This window comes from Pogonomyrmex barbatus, unplaced genomic scaffold, assembly GCF_055798465.1.
Source record: "Pogonomyrmex barbatus isolate J1 unplaced genomic scaffold, ASM5579846v1 scaffold17, whole genome shotgun sequence".
NCBI lineage: Eukaryota > Metazoa > Arthropoda > Insecta > Hymenoptera > Formicidae > Pogonomyrmex > Pogonomyrmex barbatus.
Genome location: NW_028297113.1, coordinates 5,987,425 through 6,008,292, shown reverse-complemented (window position 1 = coordinate 6,008,292; position 20,868 = coordinate 5,987,425). Strand labels below are relative to the sequence as shown.

Below are 20,868 nucleotides of genomic sequence, written 5' to 3'. Positions count from 1 at the left end.
GACAGAAGCGTAGAATGTGCGCGCGCGCAAAATGATGAATTCTCCGATGTCTCGGGAAGCGGAACGTCATGACGAATATAGTATTTTTGGAACTGAACGGTCCCGAACATAATTCACTTCGTCTCGATTAATTTCACAGGGACTGCGGACGATGCGGTGTAAATAAAATTCCTTAAAGCGTAAAAAAACAAAATCGCACGAAACTCGCAGAAATTATTATTAATATTATTGAACCTAATGAAAAGTCAATATTTTTTTATTTGTCTAAGAAATAACATGCGTAACAAGTGTAATACGTCAACAATTTGCTTTTATTATAAATAAACATAGATTTTTGGTGCGATAGATTGTGCTTATCCGTGATAATTTTAACAAAGAAAAAGATTACGTTTTTCTAATGAATAAATGATGAATTAGCGTGTAAAAGATGCTTTAATAGATAAAATTTGATTTAATAAGATTTATCTTAAATTAATTTAATGAGGGATATCGAGAAAAAAGCGAAATACTCAGTAATGATTTCATTATTTTTAATGTAATTTTTTATAGTAGCATAGTATAATATTAATTAAATTAATTATATATATTAAATATTAAATATTATTTTTTTTTGTATGCACTGTGTAACCAAGTAACAATACAGACGAGACTAGTAGAAGATGACCTTCGTAGCACTACTCCTCTTTTACTCCTTGGCGCAAAATTAGGATTATTTGTCATTTTCTTACGTTGTAACATGGAAATTTTTCCATTACATTTACTTATCTATTTTCAAATGTATTTTTCATTCTCGAAGCACGACAGCGTTTCATCGAGTGATTGTAAAATTTAAGGGAAACCCCGCTCCGGCGCGGCGTGCGCGCTTTGAATAATAAATTACACGAAAACATGATTAGCACAAAGGAGTAATACATGAAATAAAGCCTCAAAATATTATTGTTATTTCAAAGGCATAGGCAACAAGCTTGGAGATACGAAAATTATCGAGTACAAATGTCTCCGTGTTCATGCCAACTATGATTAAAACGCGCTTTTGAAAATATTATATACAAATGTGTCGAAAACAGCTCTTTGTCAATTTTATTGGCGGAAGCAGAAATATAATAAGATCTGCTAACAAAATATGATGGGAGATTAATTGCGAAGGAAGAAATGTCAGATTTTCCTCTTCAGGTCTCTTTCTTCTAAGTCTCAGATTATATTGGCAAGATCTATTGGCGGGATATAAGCTTAATGCGAACGCAGTTGATTAAGGATACATTGGATAAAATGTAAAATTGATATCTGAGTTCAAATTTCATCTCCATTAATCAAAAGTTTATCGATTTGCACACGAACTGGCACTTTAACTGACTGTAATTTTTCTATCTTTATCCGTGTCGCATGTCATCAATTTGCTTTTATTCAGCGAATAATCCCCCCGAAAAATAAGTTGCCAATGCCTTCCAAGTTTCTTAAAAATTGATCCTGTGACAATAATATATGTAAGATACGTAGAGATATTTCATTAAGGTAAGGCTGTAACCATAGCGTAGCTTTTCGAGACAAGTTCATAAAGATGTCGAGCTCTCGTTGTTCTGAACAAGACACGTTTATGACTTAAATAATTTTCGCGTATCAATGGCAGTTCGTTCAAAAAAAAAAAAAGCTACAAAACACCTGTCGTTATGACGCTATGTACTTGTCACACTTGATCTAACATATCTATCGTATGGTATTGTTTTTTACGGTTTTTGTATGTGTTACTTCTAAGTCGATAGCAATTTTCTCGCCTCTGTACGCGTAACCACGAGTCACCGTGCGATCATAGCAAAATATCTATCTAGGTATCTTACGTCACAGAGTAAAAAGGAAAAAAGAATGTCAGATACCGACAATACAAAGGCACGACGGAATCCTAATGCCGCCGTGTTGTGAGAACGTGGTGATTACCCGCGAGCCATTTTACCATACCGAAAACCGACTAGCTAGACTAAAAATGACGTACCAAGCTCGCGCTAGCAACGCTCGAGTATGTGCCGATATAACTTGGCTTCTTTTATTTTATTAGAAATTGACGTTGTGCAAAGTATCGATGTACGATGTATGCTAACGGAATAATCGTGGCGATGCGCGTTTATTTTGTATTCTAGCGTAATGGAAACACGCGATGACGGTTACACCACTATGTGGAACTTGACGACAATCAATCTCGTGACAGTCGACAATTCGCGCTCTGGGCAACAAGGAATAACACCAGTAATGTAATAATAATTATTGTAATATATGCAAAGTGTTTTGGAGCGTACTTATATACTCGCGAGGACAGATTGGGAATTCTTGTCCAATCGTATCAGTAACCGACACTCTTTCAAGAATCAGGTTTGTAAAACGGCGTTGTTACTTGTTGATGGTTACCAACATCGGAAAGGCCAATCGATGGATGTGTAAATAGCGCTTTATCGTCGAGGAGGCTGAGCAACGAGGTCGAAGAACAAATCGCACCTTTAAATAACGGCTGCTGGATAATGGCCGCATTGTGTTACGATGATCGCGATCATCGACCGAGTCTGTTCTGAGCCGTCAAACAATCAAGCGGCATATGCGAAGTACGACGGACAACAGCGAAAAGAAGGCTCCTCGCGTTGCAGAACTGCGTGACAATAGGACGCGTAGCATTATTATCAGTATCCCAAATTGTATGGCCTTGTGAAGCCAGTACAGTCTGTAAACAGATAGATAAGTGAATCAGTCATTTTAAGATTGACATGTAATTTTTCCATAAAAAAATGTATAAACAAATAAGTCAAATTGCTTAATTATTTTTTCTGATCAATATTTCTACTTATAACAGAGTAATGCGAAACAGAGCAGACTAAGAACATAAAAGAAAGAAAGCATATAAAAAAAAGATAAACGTTACAAATATAAATTCTAAATAAAAATATAAATTTAAATTTCAGAATTTTATTAAAGTGAGATAATTGACAAAGACTGATTGAAAAGTTTTTTTTTCATATTGATCCCAATTTCCGATTTCAAAAAAGAGTTATATAATAAAACGACGAGATGTCTCTTACTTTGTGATGTATGAACGAGCAGCTGGCAGTGTGTCCGGACTCTCTTTCAGGATAAACTGTCGTATTCCCAGAATGTAATGCTCCAAGTACGATGGCCAGTCGATTTGCTTAACATCGAACATAAATGTTTCCCGGTCTTCCGGACTGAGTTGCTCACCCAGTCGTCGCACATTGTCGTCTCTGAAATTCCACTGTTTCGTGCTGAAGTACTCCAAGCACTTGGCGGCTTTGGAAAGTTTTGACTGTACGCGGACCATTATGGGTCGCGAGCCTTTGAGCCGAGCGAGAGTATCTAAGATGTACGCGGGTAGTATATGTTGAAATGCCACGCACAAGTTGTTCATAATGGCGGAGTTATGACAACAACCGTCCGGATACCAGAGTGCATCCTTCATCGGATGTAGCCGACAATATTTGAACGAGAGATCGACGAACTGCTTCCAGGTTATAGGATTTTGTTGGCCGGTGCAACAGTTGTAAATCGGAATGCTGTCGGTGCGTTGCGTAGCGATCCTCCATGCCGCGCAAATCATTAAGTTGATCACTATGTCGACGGGCACGAGATCCGCTACCTTGTCCTCGTGGCATAGCATAGTTCTGCAAGCGGGAAACGACCGTGACGATTTGTAAGAGAGACTCGTTCGCGCGAGGATTACGAGCGATTGCGATGAAAAAAAAATAACACTACTATCGATACTTCAGCGTTTTATTTTAATTCTATTAAGTAATACCGATGTCGCAATCACTAATTACGACTGTCCGTCATCGTTACCTGAAGAAGCCTTTCCCAACTGCGGCGATAAGCCCCGTGGGGCCATTGCAATTGTCCACCCAACCGGCGACCGGTTCTCTATACGAAGACAGTACGATCGATGGCCTGACAATCGCCACCGGTAAAGAACCCTTTTCCCGCTGGAGCATACGCTCGGTCAACGCTTTTGTAAACGTGTATGTATTTGGTCGACTGGCGATCAGATTTGGCGTACAGTCTTCGAACATTTTGTCGTCCATCAATTCTGTCAGAGCGATCACTTGATCAGGTTCTCTTCCCACCGGGTAAATCTCCTCGGCGACGTCGTTCCGATCGCAATTGCAGTACGCCGTTGACACGTGAATGAACGCCTGCGATTAAAAATTTGTGTTTATATTGCATATTTTGCATCTATAAATTATGAAAAATATAAAATGCGAATGTCCATCTTTTGCCCTGGTGTCGATCGAACGTGCGTTTCCTAGTGACGATAATGCATAAAAAAACGTGTTGACGAGACAATTTTTAAACAAAAGTATATTGTAAAAAACACTTTAAAGAAAAATAAATATCACTGATGGTCAAATGTCCAAATCCTCGGCTCGCTGACTGTTATCAAATTAAAAGCTGTAAAATTTGTAAAAAATGATGAATTACGAATTGTAAATTTCTATTTTGACATAAAAATATGTATACATAAGATAAGAATTAAATATTCATTTCTTGGATTTAAAGCATCTTTTAAAATGACCACGATCGTTTTGTTCGCGCTAGTCCATGATTGATCTATGCTGTGTCATGAAAAAAACAGATGAACGGACAGGATTGTTAGACGATCGGTGAGTGATTTACGATAGAATCGCGCGATACATTTAGAGTGCAGAGTACAAATACACTCGGCTCTATTTACCTTTCGGAATTTGTAGAATCAAATCGAATTTCACTATTAAGCAGAAACTTGGACAGACTAGTTGCTGATTAATTAAAAATCGATGTCGTACATCACGAGCAAATGAAACGAAGTATTCGAAAGATTCTCGAGGATATATGCCTCGAGGATGTTATCTTTCAAGATGAGGTAGAGATGTAACCTTCCGTAGACAAAAGACACTGGAATCTTTCGCAAAAGAGCATATTCGTAAAAATGCGATGGACACTTTGTCTTTTATTTGGTCGATTTCGCTTACGACCGCAAACCAATCTCACTCTCGACGCGGCGATTCGATAATCCAAATTGATTAATTAAAAAGTGATTAAAAAGTTTGTCTCTTACCTCTACGTTGTGCATGCGATGGCACAACTGAACCAATCTTTTCGTGCCCAACATATTTATGGTGACCGACAGTTTCAAAGCCTCATCAAATTTGACAGTAGCCGCCGAATGAAAAATGACCGATACAGATTCTATTAACATATTTTGATCTTCTGTCGAGATGCCCAATTCTGGCTCCGTAATATCACCGGCCACGGGTATGATCTTGGAAAGCTCGCCAGGGGAATCCCGCCGTAATTTCTCAAACAGCTGCCGAAAGTAGTATAATTTTAATTTTCGGCGGTCAAAATCAGTGATGCCAGAAAAAAAAATGAGATTATTACCGGTACGTTTAAAAGTTCTTGCAATCTCTCTTGCACATTCTGACCCTTTTTAGGTCTCATTAAAAGGTAGATGTTTTTGATATCCGGACATGATCTCAATAACTTCTCGACGAGAACTTTGCCCATGAAGCCAGTAGCTCCGGTTATGAAAATCGACCTTTCTCTATAAAAATCCTTTACGGATGTGTACTCACTGCCAGCCATTGTGGACATGTTAAGGATTTATCAATGAGTCCTTTAAAAAATATATCAAGAATTAGAGAAAATATACATAATAATATATAAAAATTTATTAATTTGTTTAATTATTATAACGCAAGTTATTCGAGCTTCGCAATTATTTTATGAAGAAAAAATAAACAGCACGACTTTTTCAACTCGAGTTCGCACGTTTCTGTTTTTATTTACATGTTTTTATACAAAATGAATATTAAATTTGAAATTCTAATGGAATAGAAATATAATTAAGTTTTTATTTTGTGAGGATAAAAAGATAATTTAATTCATAACATACCGTACAACGTTTATAAATGCTTTTATCTTAAAAAAAAAAAAAAAAAAAAAAAAATCTATTGCGTTATAAATGCGCGCGCGCGCGCGCGCGCGCGCGCGCGCGTGTGTGTGTGTGTGTGTGTGTGTGTGTGTGTGTGTGAGATATTCGATTTTAATTTACATTCCAAATGTTATTTCTCGTTTTTATTAAAAAAAAAATTATAGAAAGAAATATAATCCATGCATTACATTTTTCACATTATGTTTTTAATTATTGATTTTCTAATGAAAATCATATTTTTCATACATATCGATTTAAATTTTTTTAATTCATTATCTATTAATTTATTTATTATTCTGTGTACTAAAAATGAAATCATTGAAAAGGATAGTCTGAATAATATCTAATAGAGAATATCTGTACACCAATGATTTTACTCTAATATCTTTAAGTACAGAATAGTGACATAAAAAAAGAAACATGTGAATATGCAATGCACAATTACATACTTTATTTATGTAATTATGTACAATAATGTTTATGTGATATTTATATTTATTTATTTGTACATCTTTTTCTACATACGTGTATGTATATTAAAACTCAAAAATTATTTCTCAAAATTGCTGTTTTAGAAAAATATTATTTAAATTATTATTATTGAATAAATTCGTGAAAAATACTTTTTAAATATCGTCCACAGAAAAATTTTTAAATCTGAAAATTAATGAAAAGAAAAAAGGTATCTACAAAATGTATCACGCTTTTAAAAAATATTAATATATTATTGTAAAATACATTAAAAAATCATAAAGAGTTAAAATATATATTTTTTAAATTTTTTATTAATTATATTCGCTTAGAAATATAGTAATATAGTAAAAATTTAAAAAAATGATTTGTTTTTTTTTATTTATTCTACAGCATATTTAAAGTTTCTTAAAAGATTCTTGTGTATTTTTTTATGTAAAAATAAAATAAATAATGATCCTGCAAGGAGATGAAACAAAGTGCAAAGTTATTAATTAATAAAAAAAATAATATTTAATAATTTATTTCAGAGATTCTAAATTTAACGTTTAAGAATAAAGAGAAATTAAGAAAATTTATGCGCAAAAATATAAAAAAACTTATTTCTTCATGTTTTTCCTCTACCTTTAGAAAAGAAATTCTTTAGCATTATCTCTTAATCTCGTCGCTCTAATGTATCCTCTTGGTTTTATCCCTTGTGATTTTATTTTATTCAGAATCTGACGAAGAAACTTTCCAAAAGAAAAAAATCATAGAATTCGCAGAATGTAACAGAGAATTTAAAGGTTAATAAAACGCAAGAAATGATTATAAGAGGATACGGCTTTCTTATTCGTTTTCGGTTGTAACATTTAAAGCTTCTTAAATTCGAAAGGAGATATTTGTTTATTTTTCGTAAAAATAGAAATCGGATACGATTTCGAAGAGAAACACACAAATAAACACAAATAATAAAAAACTAATTTAATAAAAATAAACTGATACGAAAGAATAATATTTAAAGGTTAAAAATAAATTTTGAGTTTATGCATAAGAATATAAAAAAAAAATTTATTTTTTCGTATTCTTGCTCTCTTTGAAAAAAAAACTCTTTAGAATTAATAATTTGCTGTTTTGCATGATCCGAATGTTTTCTGAATTTTATCCTTCCTGCCGCCCGGCTTTGAATTGCATGAAAAAAAAGACTCCGCAAGGATTCAACGAAAATACCCAAGTATTTTCGGTTTCTTTTTTATACCAACCAGTTTCAACATACCAATTTTTTTATTCGTTTGATGATTCGCACAATCCTCTTCTACCAAGGATCACTTCTGCTGTTCGGCTCTTGAAAAACGACGGAGGTAAGACAGGAATGATCCCCAAAAATAAAGCTATAGCTCCTGAGAACGGCGCGACGTCCCCTTTTGACACACGTATATGTCGTACCGTGATTTTTCGAGCAGTTTGCAATTAAATCCAATACTCGAAAAATCGTCGAATTCATGTCGCGTTCCTTATAAGTACGTAGCTTGTTCCTATTTACAAACAGAAATTCCTTATCAGATCGAGCAAAGAAAGAATAGAATCAGATTAATAATACGCGTACACGTCGAGCGTGAAATTAATTCAGACGTAAGTCGTAGGAAATTAGAGGAAGGCATTTGTATAATCTTTTTCTGATCATTGAATACTTAAAACTGACTACCTCTCCTCTCTGTCTCTCTCTGTATTACGAAAGAGAATCGGCGTTACGGGAAGATGATTAAAGAGCACTTTAGCACATTCTAGAAATTTCACTAGAATACGCCGGGTTTAGTCCAGCATAATCAACAATCTCGCAACAATGTGCATCTTGTCGCACCAGCTATCTTACTTTGTATTCATAATTTATTCATTAGACGTATATCATTTCCTTTTTTTTTTTTTCTCCTCTTTGTCCGAGCAGAAGAACTCTCACGATTCGTATTTCCGTCCGAAAAGCGATTTTATATCATTAAAATATACATCCGATCCGTGTTTTGCTCATCGTACACCCGCCGTCGGATGTATACGCGGCCGTTTCTAAAGCGCTGTAATAAGAGAGAATAGATAGGAGATCGATAATCGTCCGTCACGAAAGGGCGTACGAGAGAGTCTTGCCGGCCGATTTGCGGTGCGGTGCGGTCTAACGTACCGTTAAGGGGGTTACGAGGGTATTCGACTTTTGTGTGCCGTTTTTCGAGATAAGGCTGCCGCACGTTGCTCGTGAACGAAAATCACGACGTCGACGGAAATCACGTCGCCCGCCGCGGCCTTGAGACATCCCGTGTGGAGTATTTATTCCCCCCCGGAGTGGGCGGGATAAATATTCGTTATCTCATCGGGCGGGTAATATCGATGTGACGCGTGACGTCGATGTTATCTTACGGTGTATAATATTGCTGTTTGCCGAGTAGTCGCACTTTTCCTCCCTCCTCTCCTCTCACCCGCCCGGGGCGGGTGTACCCTGTATGCCACGGCGTCGGGGCGCGGAAGAGCGAGGGCTTCGACGCGAGTCGGCGAGAAGAAATTTTCACGACGACGATGCGAAAGACGAGCGACGACGAGGAACTCGGAAAGAACTGGCAGATAACGATCCGTGACGAGAGATCACGGTCAGAAGTACTGGACGCACGCTCCGCCACGATCCTCGATCGCTTCCCTCCGTGGTTTTCGACGTCGCGCGACATACGTGCGGATAATTACTGGCGATTCGCTGACGTGCGTGAGTTCACCAATGCGACTTGAATTTATATAATCGCCGCCAAGTTGTTGATCTGGCCGCGAGACCGCGACGGCGAGTTCCGCGAGATATAATCGCGATTCGGAAACATCATGATCGTAATAAAAAAAAAAAAATGGAGCTTCATTTATTATTCAATTTGCGCGACATACATACGTCAAGCGAACGAATCTCGAAAGGTAAAACGCAATGGCGGAATTAACAAATTAAATTCATTGTTGCCCGAGAATAGCCCGAGTCCGGACGATTTTCTAAATCGTAGATAAGAAGATACGGCTATTTTCCCCAATTTTGCCAATCTAATAATTTTCAATTTTGTTATTTTCGTATATATTAACTACTTATGCATACGCATAAAAAATGCGAGTTATTAGTAATGTAATATTCCAACGTTTAGCAATAATAGAAAAAAGATTGCACGAAATCCTAAGAGCTAAAACTTGCATTTTTGTAAAGTAAAATTTTATTAAATTGAAATTAAGAATTTCAGCACGAAAGAAAATAACTATTCCTTAATATTCCGTTCGCAATAAGTTAAAAAAAAAAAAATCACTCATCCGTAAACAGTACGTGGCATCAGATGGACACGACAAATTTTATCTCTCGTAATTAAAAAAACCGCACATTGAATGAAAGGCACAACATTATGAATATTTCTCAATAAAAATTTCTTAATGAAATAATGGTGACACCTTGAGCTTATAAAATTTATTTCCGAGATACAAATAAATAAAGCATTCAAGACATATCTTAGTTACTAAAGCTATATTTTAGCTCCGTTGGTTTTTTTTTCTGTGTGTCAGGTCTTTATAAAAACTTATTATCAGATATTTTCGTGCCTGCTAATAAATTCCATCAAACTTTGCATATTGAAACAGGAAATTAAACGTAGTTCAAATCACGACACTGTTTTAATTTTAAGAAAATTCAATAGAGAACAGATTTTTTTAAACTTATATTGTTCACACGATTAACTATTCATACAATCTCTACTTTATATGGCATATATTTTTACTCGACAATCGACAATAGTGCGACAGCAGCGTTGATTGTCTCCTCAAAATTTCAAGCTCAAGTTTCTTGAAATTATGTCGTATAAGAAGCCTTTAGATTCATCAGATTTGAAAATAAAACCTGACTTGAACATTTATCCTAAGAATTTATTTTACTAAAATCCATCAAATCATAACGAATTCAATGGTCTCCATTATATTTTAGAAAATTAATCGGAGAAAGTAAAATTTCGAGGCTGTAGCGATATCGATAACGATTTTTCGGCTACAAATGTCACTTACATCGGTATTGGGAAATTGCGTGTATCATTGCTATATCACTTATATCAAACAGGATAATTATGTAATCGAGGCGAAACATAGTTTGTACCGTTCAAAGCTCGTTCGCATTTCGCGGAATTATTTAATTGCTCAATAATATTACAACTAAAAAGTGCTGTAGTAGTCTGAATTAACGTAAAACACGCTACGTTTCGCATGAGAAACGACGTCGATCTCTCTCAGTGGCCAGCAGCAAGCTTGCGAAAATCGCTGGTCAATAAAGTTTTACAACGGCACTCGGCCCGCTGGTTCTATCACCTGTGAAGAAATTGCTGGGCTTGTGTTTTTCTTCTCTACATGTGGGGGAAACATATAAATATTATTCTGATTTTTAACTGATGTATTTCAATCGCCGGAAAAAGGATATAAATGAAAACGAGAGATTACTAATAATCGTGTGAAAATTATGGAAAAAAAAAAAAAAAACGCCGCGTAATATCGGATAATAAAAAACGTACATTCATGTGATGTGATTCGCGATTGCGTAATAAAACGACGATTGGCATTGTTAATTGAAAATTTACATACAAAGTCATTAGCAAAACAAACTATTAACTCGACATTTAAAGTAAGTAAAGTTCAACGAATTTACGGTTACGATGAGCCAAATAGCTGAACCGATCCTCACCCGCCGATCCTCACTTTTCACCGTCGCCGATTTTTGCACCGTAAAAGCCGAGTCTCGCGTTTCGATCTGCGGCAGTGTAATATAGCGTGTATACGTGCCGCGGCATACAATACGTATACGTATGCATAAACGCGGTATAGACGGAAAACGGATGTGAGCGAAGGGGATTCTGGGTCACTGTCCTGACATCGAGGCGATGCGACCGAGAGAAACCGAGCGTCCGGACAGCGTTCCGTTACACGGAAACCCGTTATGCTCGGTGCGTAAGACGAGCGTGATTGCAACCATAGTCACGACTACAATCGCGACCGCGAAATCGATCGACCGTCCCGATTCGTCCCCATTTCTTTTCGGCGATCACTCTCTCCGCGGCATCCCCCCGCCCTTCCCGATCGCCCGACGACGACGACGACGACGACGACGACGACGACGACGACGTCGTCACGCCCTCGTAACTCCGTCCTGCGCTCCGCAACCCGTACGCTTTTGATCCACCGAAAAGGGAAGGAAATTACGCGCGAAAAGGGAGTCGTCGATAAGCAAAGAGCCGTTTTGTCCATCCTGGTGCTTTAGTGAGCCTTCGCTGGCAGCTACAACGCGACGAGAAACTATGGCTTCCGCCAGGCTGTTTGCCATTAGGTGTTGCCGACTTTTTACACGTCTCACGCGGAAAGTTATCGTGTTATTTACTTTAGTCCGCGCTCTTTGATAACCGCGAGGTATATCGCGTATATGACGGCGATAACGGGACCGGAGTACGGGACAGGATTTCCGAGGAGTCCCAACACGGCGGTCGAATTTAACAGCGAGCGAGGCCGGCCTGCGAGGCTCGCCTCTCTCGGGCGCGAAGTGAACGCATAGAACGCGCGGGCAGACGGTGTAAAATGCAGTTGCACGATGACGGTTCGTATTTAATAACGGCCAATAGCACGGCTGGCATCCGGCTGCGTCTCGAAGTGTGTCAGCGGGGCAGCCGACTACCGAAACGCATCCGAGCGTAGCTAAGACGTGACTGGAAAGACATTCTTTCTATTTAGCGGACGTGGACGATTGGAAAAAACGATCGCGATCGAAATGTTAGCGTGCCGCAGGTGCAAATCGACTTTCTTTCAACTTTGTCGTCTGTCTTCGCGAAAGAAATCGCGTGCTTCCGCTCCCCTCACAAGGAAATAGAAAAAATTTCCTTTCCTTTATTTTTATCCTTCTCCGCTTTTTTTTTTTCGTCTTTCATTCTAACTTTTATCTATTATTCTTCCTTTCCGCGCGATTACATTTCTGCGATATAGCGAATTATATTTACAAAAATATGGAAATGTATACGAGTTTGCCTTTAAATAATAGGAATCTTCGCATAATAAAAACGCGTTTTTAGCATATATTTATAAATTTAATTGATGTATAGATATCATTATCTATATATAGTTGCTACTATATATATATATATATGTTTTATTTTAACTTTTATTTCACAGACGAAGTGGAAGGAACAAATTAAATTCGATTACAAATTTAATTAATTAGATTAATTAGTCATACAGTTAATTTATAAGCGATGAGTCAAAAGCGTGATTCTCACACAGACGAAAAAAATTTACAAATAATATTAAATTGAAAAAAATTTACAAATAATATTAAAAATGCGACTTCCTTCTAGTCTCTAAATCGCGATAAACATAGCTATTCCACATTCCACACGTCCGTAACGTAAAGAATCATGAGAAAATCTATCCACGTTAAAGATTCGAGAGACTCTAGAGATAATCCTAAGGCTTAAAGAGATGCAAAACGGATGAGCGTGGTATGTAATCACTTTCATTTTTCTACTCGAGTATGTTAATAGCAGACGTCGTGATATCACGTAAGGCATTATAAAAGTTTAATCGGTTTGATCTTGAATTTTAATTGAACTGCTATGATCCGAGCTGCGGACCCGTGAGGACCTCGCGATCGTGTCTCGTGCAGGAGGCACGCGGGATGGGAATTACACTTCCCGCCCGCCTGAGCGGGCTCTTTCGATAAATTCGATCAATTATTTCATCAACGATATATTAAGCGAACGTGAAGGGGATTACTCATCCGGTCTGCGGCACGATGATAGGCGGCACGTGTGCCCGGAGTGTACGACCACGTCAATAAAAACATCACTTATCGTCTTATCTTACACGTCGGTAAACTTCTGCTTTACACGTTTACACGCGACTCGCGCCACATCGGCGCGAATCGACTAATTGAAAATACGCTCGAAAACGCCATTTATCGGCCCGCCCCGTTTTATCGAGGCTCACCATCTCGAGCGAGATTTTCGATCTTACCCGATGGCCTCATGGCGCGATTATCTCTTCGATTTCCTTGGGAACCACTTGAAGAAGCGATATCGAAGAAGAAAATGAAATAAGAGAGCGATAAAAAAAATTCGCGCACTACTTTCACGACGAAGAAGATAAGATGCGACAGATCAATCCGCTTCTTCGATACAGAACGACTAACGAAACATGCACTGAGCGCATCTGAAACTAACTCTGAAACTAACTAACGAGTCCCTTATATCCGTTCACCTGATGGAACGGCGCGTTTTCTCCCACTACAAGGCGTTAGCGAACCTCGCGTATATGTGTGTTTCATGTCACCCTACTCCGCCACATAGGCAGATAAACACCTCATAATTTCTGTATAAAAGAAAAAAAAAAAGAAAAAAAAAAAGAAGGAAATACACTTCGACGAAAAAGAGAGACCCGATCGATGCGGGACGTAAAATTTACTATCGCTCGATTGCACGTTGGCTCAATAAATAATTTCTTGCCGTTGTACTATTCAGTTCAACGCATTAGTTGACGTTTCATTCCATCATCATTTCTTTTTTGCAAGTAAAAATCTTTAATTGATTAAGTAGAAGGAGTTCTATCCTTTAGCGGAAACTTCAAAAGGAAGCAAGGAAAAATATTCTTGTATCACTCCTTTTTATTTCCTTCATTCCATTTCGCATATTTCCTCATTTCTCATTTTCTTAATTTAAATCGTTAAATCATTGAATCATTTTAATCTATTTTTTAACAAGTTTCTTTGCGTTTTATATAAGGAGAATCTGATCAGCAAACATATTACATCAAATCTATTTTCACTTATAAATTTTTATTAATTGTAGCTGTGACATATCGTAATTGCAATCTAATCCATTGGAAATTTTGAACGAATTAAAACAACAAAAAATGCGAATATCTATCTATTGTAATTATATAAATTTATTATGTATAATTAAAATATATTAATGTATATAATTAAACAATAGAAATAATCCCAAGAATTTCATATTTATTACTTAGACTATTTCTAAAATGAAATAAAATCGAAATTGTTTTCAACCTATTAATTTGAAGAATTTTTATCACAAAATGATAACATTAACTAAAATAATCTATGATCACATCAAACATGAGTCCACATTAATAAGATAAGATAATATAAATATAAAAAAAATATAAGAATGTTCATTATAATAAACAATAAAGAATAGTGTATTAAACACTATTTTGTTAGAAAAAATATGTAAAATATATTTGTTATTATATTTTCCCATTTTTTCCTTTAAATTAATAAATTATTGATAAATCTAAATGCATTTGATAAATATAAATGTATTTTAATATTTTCTTAGTATTTTATATTAAAGAGGTATAATTTGCATGAAAAATGATTATGATTTGCATTGAAATTCAGACGTCACAAAATACGTATATAAATAAAAACACTTCGTTTAACGTAAATAAACTTTTTTTCTCAATTTTTCAATGTCATTTTCAATGTCATCTACTTTGTAATATTTTTCATATATCGAAGTTGTCTCTTAACTTTAACTCATCTCCATTGAAACACATACAATACATACAACCAATAGTTGATGTATTGTATGTACGCTGACTGTTCAAAAAATAAGTTCCTACATATGAGAAATTCTCTTTTTTATATATCATCATAAATAAATATACAAATAAAATAAAATAAATATACAAATAAATATACAAATCTTACATATTATTTTCAATTATATTTGTAAATATTATCAAATTATTATCACTATATTAATTAATTAGTAATTACAAGTAATAATACGATTTATATATACAGATATTTATAAAAATTACATTTTGTTTGTAGTATTTGTAATAAATATTTGTTCGTTTTTAGATTTTTAAGTTTTTATATTTTTATAAAAATTAATTTATAAAAATCACTTAAAAATCATAATATTATGACATTAAAAAAAAAATATATATTTGTGTATCCACAAACTTATATATCCGTGATAATTTATTCAATTAATTAATAGTTGAAATTTAATATATAAATTGATAAATATCTGTTTGGAATTTTGTTCTATCAAACTATCAATAAATATTATAGCATTATTTTGACACGCGAAGAGACATTTACATATTATGAAATTATCAATCTTGTTTTATTTATAGAAACTGAATATATTGAAATAAACTTACATTTTTTTTTATTATAAATAAAACTATGTGAATACAAAGAATATTTTTCTTCACAGTTATCCTGATAAATTATTGAACATATTGCATGAAATTTATATTTTTAATAAATCGTTATTTGTATTATAATTTATTATGTATTATATGTCCAAGATATTGTGTTCTCTTTATACACTTTTACACAATAAATCTCATTAAAATAATTATCTGATTTTGCAAAACGTAAAAAGTAAAGAACATATTTCTCAACATATTTCTCGCTTAAAAATACGTGAAATAACACAAATTATGTTAAAAAAATTAACATCCAAAGAACAAAAACTAGAAAAAAATTAGAAAATTAATCAAATACACTTCTGTATAACAAATCGAAGCCTTCTTTATCCATTATATATCATAAATGGAACTATATGAAGTATAATCTTTTGTTTGGATTTCGAAATTCTTTTGTACGATATTTTTTAGATCGTTCTAAAATAATCGAAATCCTAAAAACATCGGAAGCAAAAGAATTGGTAAATTAACAGATAAAACTATATAGCGATTTTTTAGATGGTATATATCAATTCGAGTGAAGATATGAAAAGAAAAATTTGAATCATTTTTTACCAAACAAATTCAAATGATAGCACTCTTCACACAGTGAAAATATGAACTGTGCTGGATCCATCAAGCCTTTAAATAAAAAAGTTCTTGAGGTTATTAAGTCAATAGAAGATTTTTAAAGAGATTTTAAAGAGATTTTCTAATGAGATGTTTGAATGCAAATAAGCGCGAAATAATAATGAAAAGAAATATAAAATAAAATAAAAGAAAGAAATAGGGCTGAATGCTTGATTTAACATTCGAAACGCATCTAAAATTGCTGTTAAAATTGCGACATTCCTGGCCGTATGTATATTTAAAGAAGGGTTTACATCTATGTTGAAACAATGGGAAAGAAAGAAGATCGAAAATGTTCGCACTATAACAAAATAAAAAAATGTATCGTCGGAATCAATGATGTGACCACGGACCAACGCCAACTTTTCTCTGAGGCACAAAAGACTAGACCAATAAGCTGCGAGAAGCGATCGGCCTTTGAGGAATTTTTTTAACAAGATGAAGATATATTTTATGCGGCTGGAACAGCAGCGACTTAATATTATAAATTCAAAGCATCCATTAGTCTCTATATAAAAAATACACATAAAATGCTTTAAATGCGATTTTCTCTAACTATATTTTCTTACGTTGTCGAAACTATATTTTCTTACGTTGTCGACACGATTACGCAAAAATTATTGAAATTCAAATGATTTAAAATTTTTGCATAATATATGCATGGATTTAACATAGCATACGTGTAATTTTCTCATTCCTATCTCAAATAAAGTTGTCTGTTTATTTTATCTATGTTTTTAAAAATATCTAGTTATAATATCTAATGTTCGATATTTACTACTTTGTAAAATTATTATTTTTCCAAAATTGATTTTACTACTTCTATTTTGCTACGAACAAAAACATAGTTATAATAAAAATAATTTTTGGTTTTTTTGATTCAGAGCAATGGAAAACTAGGATGAGATACTCGAAAACATGTCGATAATTTCGGTATCATTTTTGAACAGAAGGCTACTTCTTCTTTAATGATTACAAATTGGATCAGCCAAATTTAATAAAAATTTAATAAAAAAGAATATATTTTATATTTTGCAAATAAAAGAATAAACCATGTTAAATTTTAAATCAATTTACAATTTCTTAGAAAAAATTTCCTAAAAAAAAATCTTAAAAAAACAATTTCCATCTTAATAATAGATTTCTTGACAAATTTCAAGTCAATTTTCTTAGCAAAAGTATTGAAAAAATTTATTGTCGTTTAGGATAATCTTTCAATCTTTTTTACGCTTTTTGAATTAAATATCAAATTATTTTAAATAAAGTCTGTGTGAAACTAACTATAGGAAATTTTCTTACCTATTTGTCTCAAAGCTTAATTTATGAGAATCCTTTTATCTTAATTAAATGCTTGCAAATCAACAATAGTTCGACATCTTCTTTAAAAAACCGGATTCTAAATTAATAAAAAAATTTTTCATTAATCACATTGACAATGATATTCAGTTTCATGAAAACCTTAACTAAAACAAAATGCATTCTCCTTTTTTTATTATTTATGATTTTACTTTATGTTAAATTAAAAATCTCAGTAATATTTTGATTAAAAAGAAGTTGTATAAAACAACTATGGCGGAAAAACTATGAAGTACGTCATGAAATTGAGTATCATTATTAATTTATGATATGATAAAGAGGACTGGTTACATAATGTAGCGAAAGATATTTATTGCACAATGTGCTGCAGCCTTTATACGAATTAATATTTATTGAAATAAAAAAGAATTGAAGAAAAGAATTTTAAACATTTAAAAATGCTGATTACACTCAAGACATGATTGCACTCTGTTATGGAATTTATTATTTGGAGGAATTTTATTATTTGGAATTTTATTGAAAAAAAAGGATTAAGCGAGTGAGATTCTCCTCCTTCCCCTACTTTTCAGGCTCGGAAAGATCCGAGTAAATACGACAGAAGCAAAAATATAAACAGAGATATCCATCTCTTAAATGCGGACCTCGTGAACCTCGAGATTTTGGCTTGTCACGGAGGTAGCAAGTGACGCGCTGTGTATCGATCAGGTTTCTCTGCGGACTTTACTGGCACGAGATAAAAAGACTTGCTTAGCCGCAAAATCGCGAACGGTAAGTAAAATATCGGGGTTACAAACTCACGCAGGAGTAAAACCACCCGGCAGCGTGCGTGCGCGCGCACGCACACGCGTGCCCGCAACGTGCGTGTGTGAGATTTGGATTTTATTGCTACGATGGGGTGCGGCGCGCATATATGTGCGATTCCATATAATAGAGAAAAAAAAAATTGCAGGTCGGCGATAAACAGCTCCCTCGATCAATTAAACAATCGCGTTTGGGATCGCGCATAAGAAGCGGAATTGACGTCGCGCGAACGTCGGCGGCTGAGTTTCGTGACGCTAACAAGCCGACGTCGAGTCGAGGCGATTTCGCGATTTAAAATGTAACGGGTTCCCAATTTTTCCCTCTAGACGTTAAGCGACCGTTTCCTCATGATCGAATTTCCTCCTGCGTGTCGTTCTGAGTAGCCATTAATGTTGTTTACATTTCGATTTCGGATGAACCCGATGCCGGTTAATTCGAAACCGTACGACTTTTAAATTACTTCCTTATTAGCGTTTCGTCCTACTAGGAAATAGTTTGTTCTACCAGGAATTAATTATATGATGATTAACGTAACGGAGGATTTCGTAGAAAGAGCAAAAGGAGGAAAAAGAAGCGGGAGCTACCGAGCGGGAATACAATCGCATCACACACGCCGAGATAAGGCGTCGGATGGAGATAACGTTCGATCTCATCGACGGGAATTGAGACGTAAGAAAAAGGTGTGAACGACGGCGAGACCGAGGGCGAGGCAGACTCGTGCTCCGGTGGCGGCGCGACGGGACGGGACGGGACGGGACGGGATGGGCCGGGACGGGACGGGACGAGACGAGACGAGAGGAGCGGCTGTGTGCTCCGCCCGGCTCAGGCGCGGTCGGCAGCTCGCGCTTATTAATCCAATCTCCGTCATAATGCAATGGCAAAAGCGGGCATCCACGTTGGCTCCGCCAACTTGCCAACAGCCATGCGTGGGCCGCGTTCCCGGCTCTCGCGCGTCCGTCTTGGTCGATCTTTAAAGCGGACCGCTCCGCCGAGGCGCGGCGACCAGAAGGTTCTTCGAGCGAGAAGGATAACATGGCTCGCGGAACGAAAGCTCCGCGTGAACGAGCTGAGCTCCGAGAAAGGGAACCGAATAGGAAACAAGTAGTAGACGAGAGAGTAGGCGCGGCCGCCAGAGCAGACGTAGGTTGCCAGCGGCGGCGACAGCGGCGGCGGCGGTGGTGGCGGCAGCGGTGGCGGCGGCAGCGGTGGCGGCGGCGGTGGCGGTGGCGGTGGCGGTGGCAGTGGCGGTGGCGGTGGCGATGACGGTGGCGGCGGCAGCAACGGCGGCGGCGGCGACGGCGACGGCGGTTTCTTCACATTTTCGTCTCGTATCGCGTGAAACTCAATGTCGCACTTACCCGCTCGATCGTGAGTCTTCTCTTTCTCCTTCCACGGTATCCACGTCGTGCACGTCCGACGCTGGCAACACCGCTTTAACACAGAATCACCGTTTTTTCGCGTGCTCGCCACTCTCCAGCAAGCGCTCCTCGCGTGCTAATCAAGTCCGCCATCTTCGGTGAACTGCCAAATAGCCCTTCTCAGGTTGGCCAACCGCCTGGCCTGTGCGCGGCGCCGACGCTCGCCGCGCTCCGCTTCGCGAATCTCGCGACGCGCGCGCGCGCGCGTTCGCGTGCGAGCAGTCTCGCCCTTTTCTGTTTACGTATATATATATATATATATATATATTTTATTCCGATTCTTCCTCTCTTCCTCTTGGCCCTTCTCACCACATGGGGTTCGTCTCGAATTTCTTGCAAATTTGTTACGGTTTCAATCGCACGTCCGTCGAAGCGCCGAACGTTAACGGATTTTTAAGCTTGGTTTTCATATCGAGTTTGCGATTCGCATAGAAACGAATAATTGAGGAATAAAGTATTATAAATTTCTGGAATGTTGTAGGTGTAAAAATATAAATGTCATTACTAAGAGAAATCTGGCAAAATGATCCGACGAGCAAATATTAATTTCTCTGCGCAATTAGACGTAATTACGAATTGCAGCGGCAGTATACATTACTGTGGAGCTGTCGAAATATACAGGGCGTTTCATAATTCGCGTATGTGGAATGCACCAGAAATAGCAACATTCTTCTCGGTAGATCACATCCGTGTAGTAATTTTTGAATGAAAGCTATTTATAAAGTTAACGAATAAACACAGTTTGAATTATGCACGATCAGGGACGGCTTGGATACCTTGCCATTTATTATCTAAAGATTTCATAACAATTATGCAATCTGTTAATAGATTGCGTTAACAAATTTCGTTATGCTTTTACCGTTGATCACGTTTGTAGCGAACACTTTGCAAAACTGTCGACAAGTTTGGCTATCTCTAGTCCGAAGAATCATCAATTAATAGCGATTATACCGATATTGTAATTTCTTACTTAACAGTGTAATTGTTGCGATATGTATCGCGTTACATTTACATTACTAAACAGAAATATAATTATAATATTCATGTAAC

General features: G+C 36.2%; 1 protein-coding gene across 2 annotated transcripts; it reads right to left on the bottom strand.

Annotated features, from left to right (window-relative positions):
• Window positions 1–513: 513 nt before the first annotated feature.
• On the bottom strand, window positions 514–19,935 carry LOC105432093 (putative fatty acyl-CoA reductase CG5065). Of its 2 annotated transcripts, none has more exons than XM_089074580.1 (7): window positions 19,759–19,935; window positions 7,686–7,944; window positions 5,407–5,641; window positions 5,084–5,332; window positions 3,832–4,181; window positions 3,060–3,656; window positions 514–2,704 (listed from the first exon to the last, which is right to left on the bottom strand). In XM_089074580.1, the coding sequence occupies exons 3-7, from the start codon at window positions 5,617–5,619 to the stop codon at window positions 2,563–2,565; spliced, it is 1,551 nt and encodes a 516-aa protein (XP_088930706.1). In that variant the 5' UTR covers window positions 5,620–5,641; window positions 7,686–7,944; window positions 19,759–19,935; the 3' UTR covers window positions 514–2,562. The 2 variants fall into 2 exon arrangements, with proteins under 2 accessions (XP_088930706.1, XP_011645022.2); XM_011646720.3 differs by lacking the exon at window positions 19,759–19,935 and adding an exon at window positions 8,816–12,445.
• Window positions 19,936–20,868: the final 933 nt, after the last annotated feature.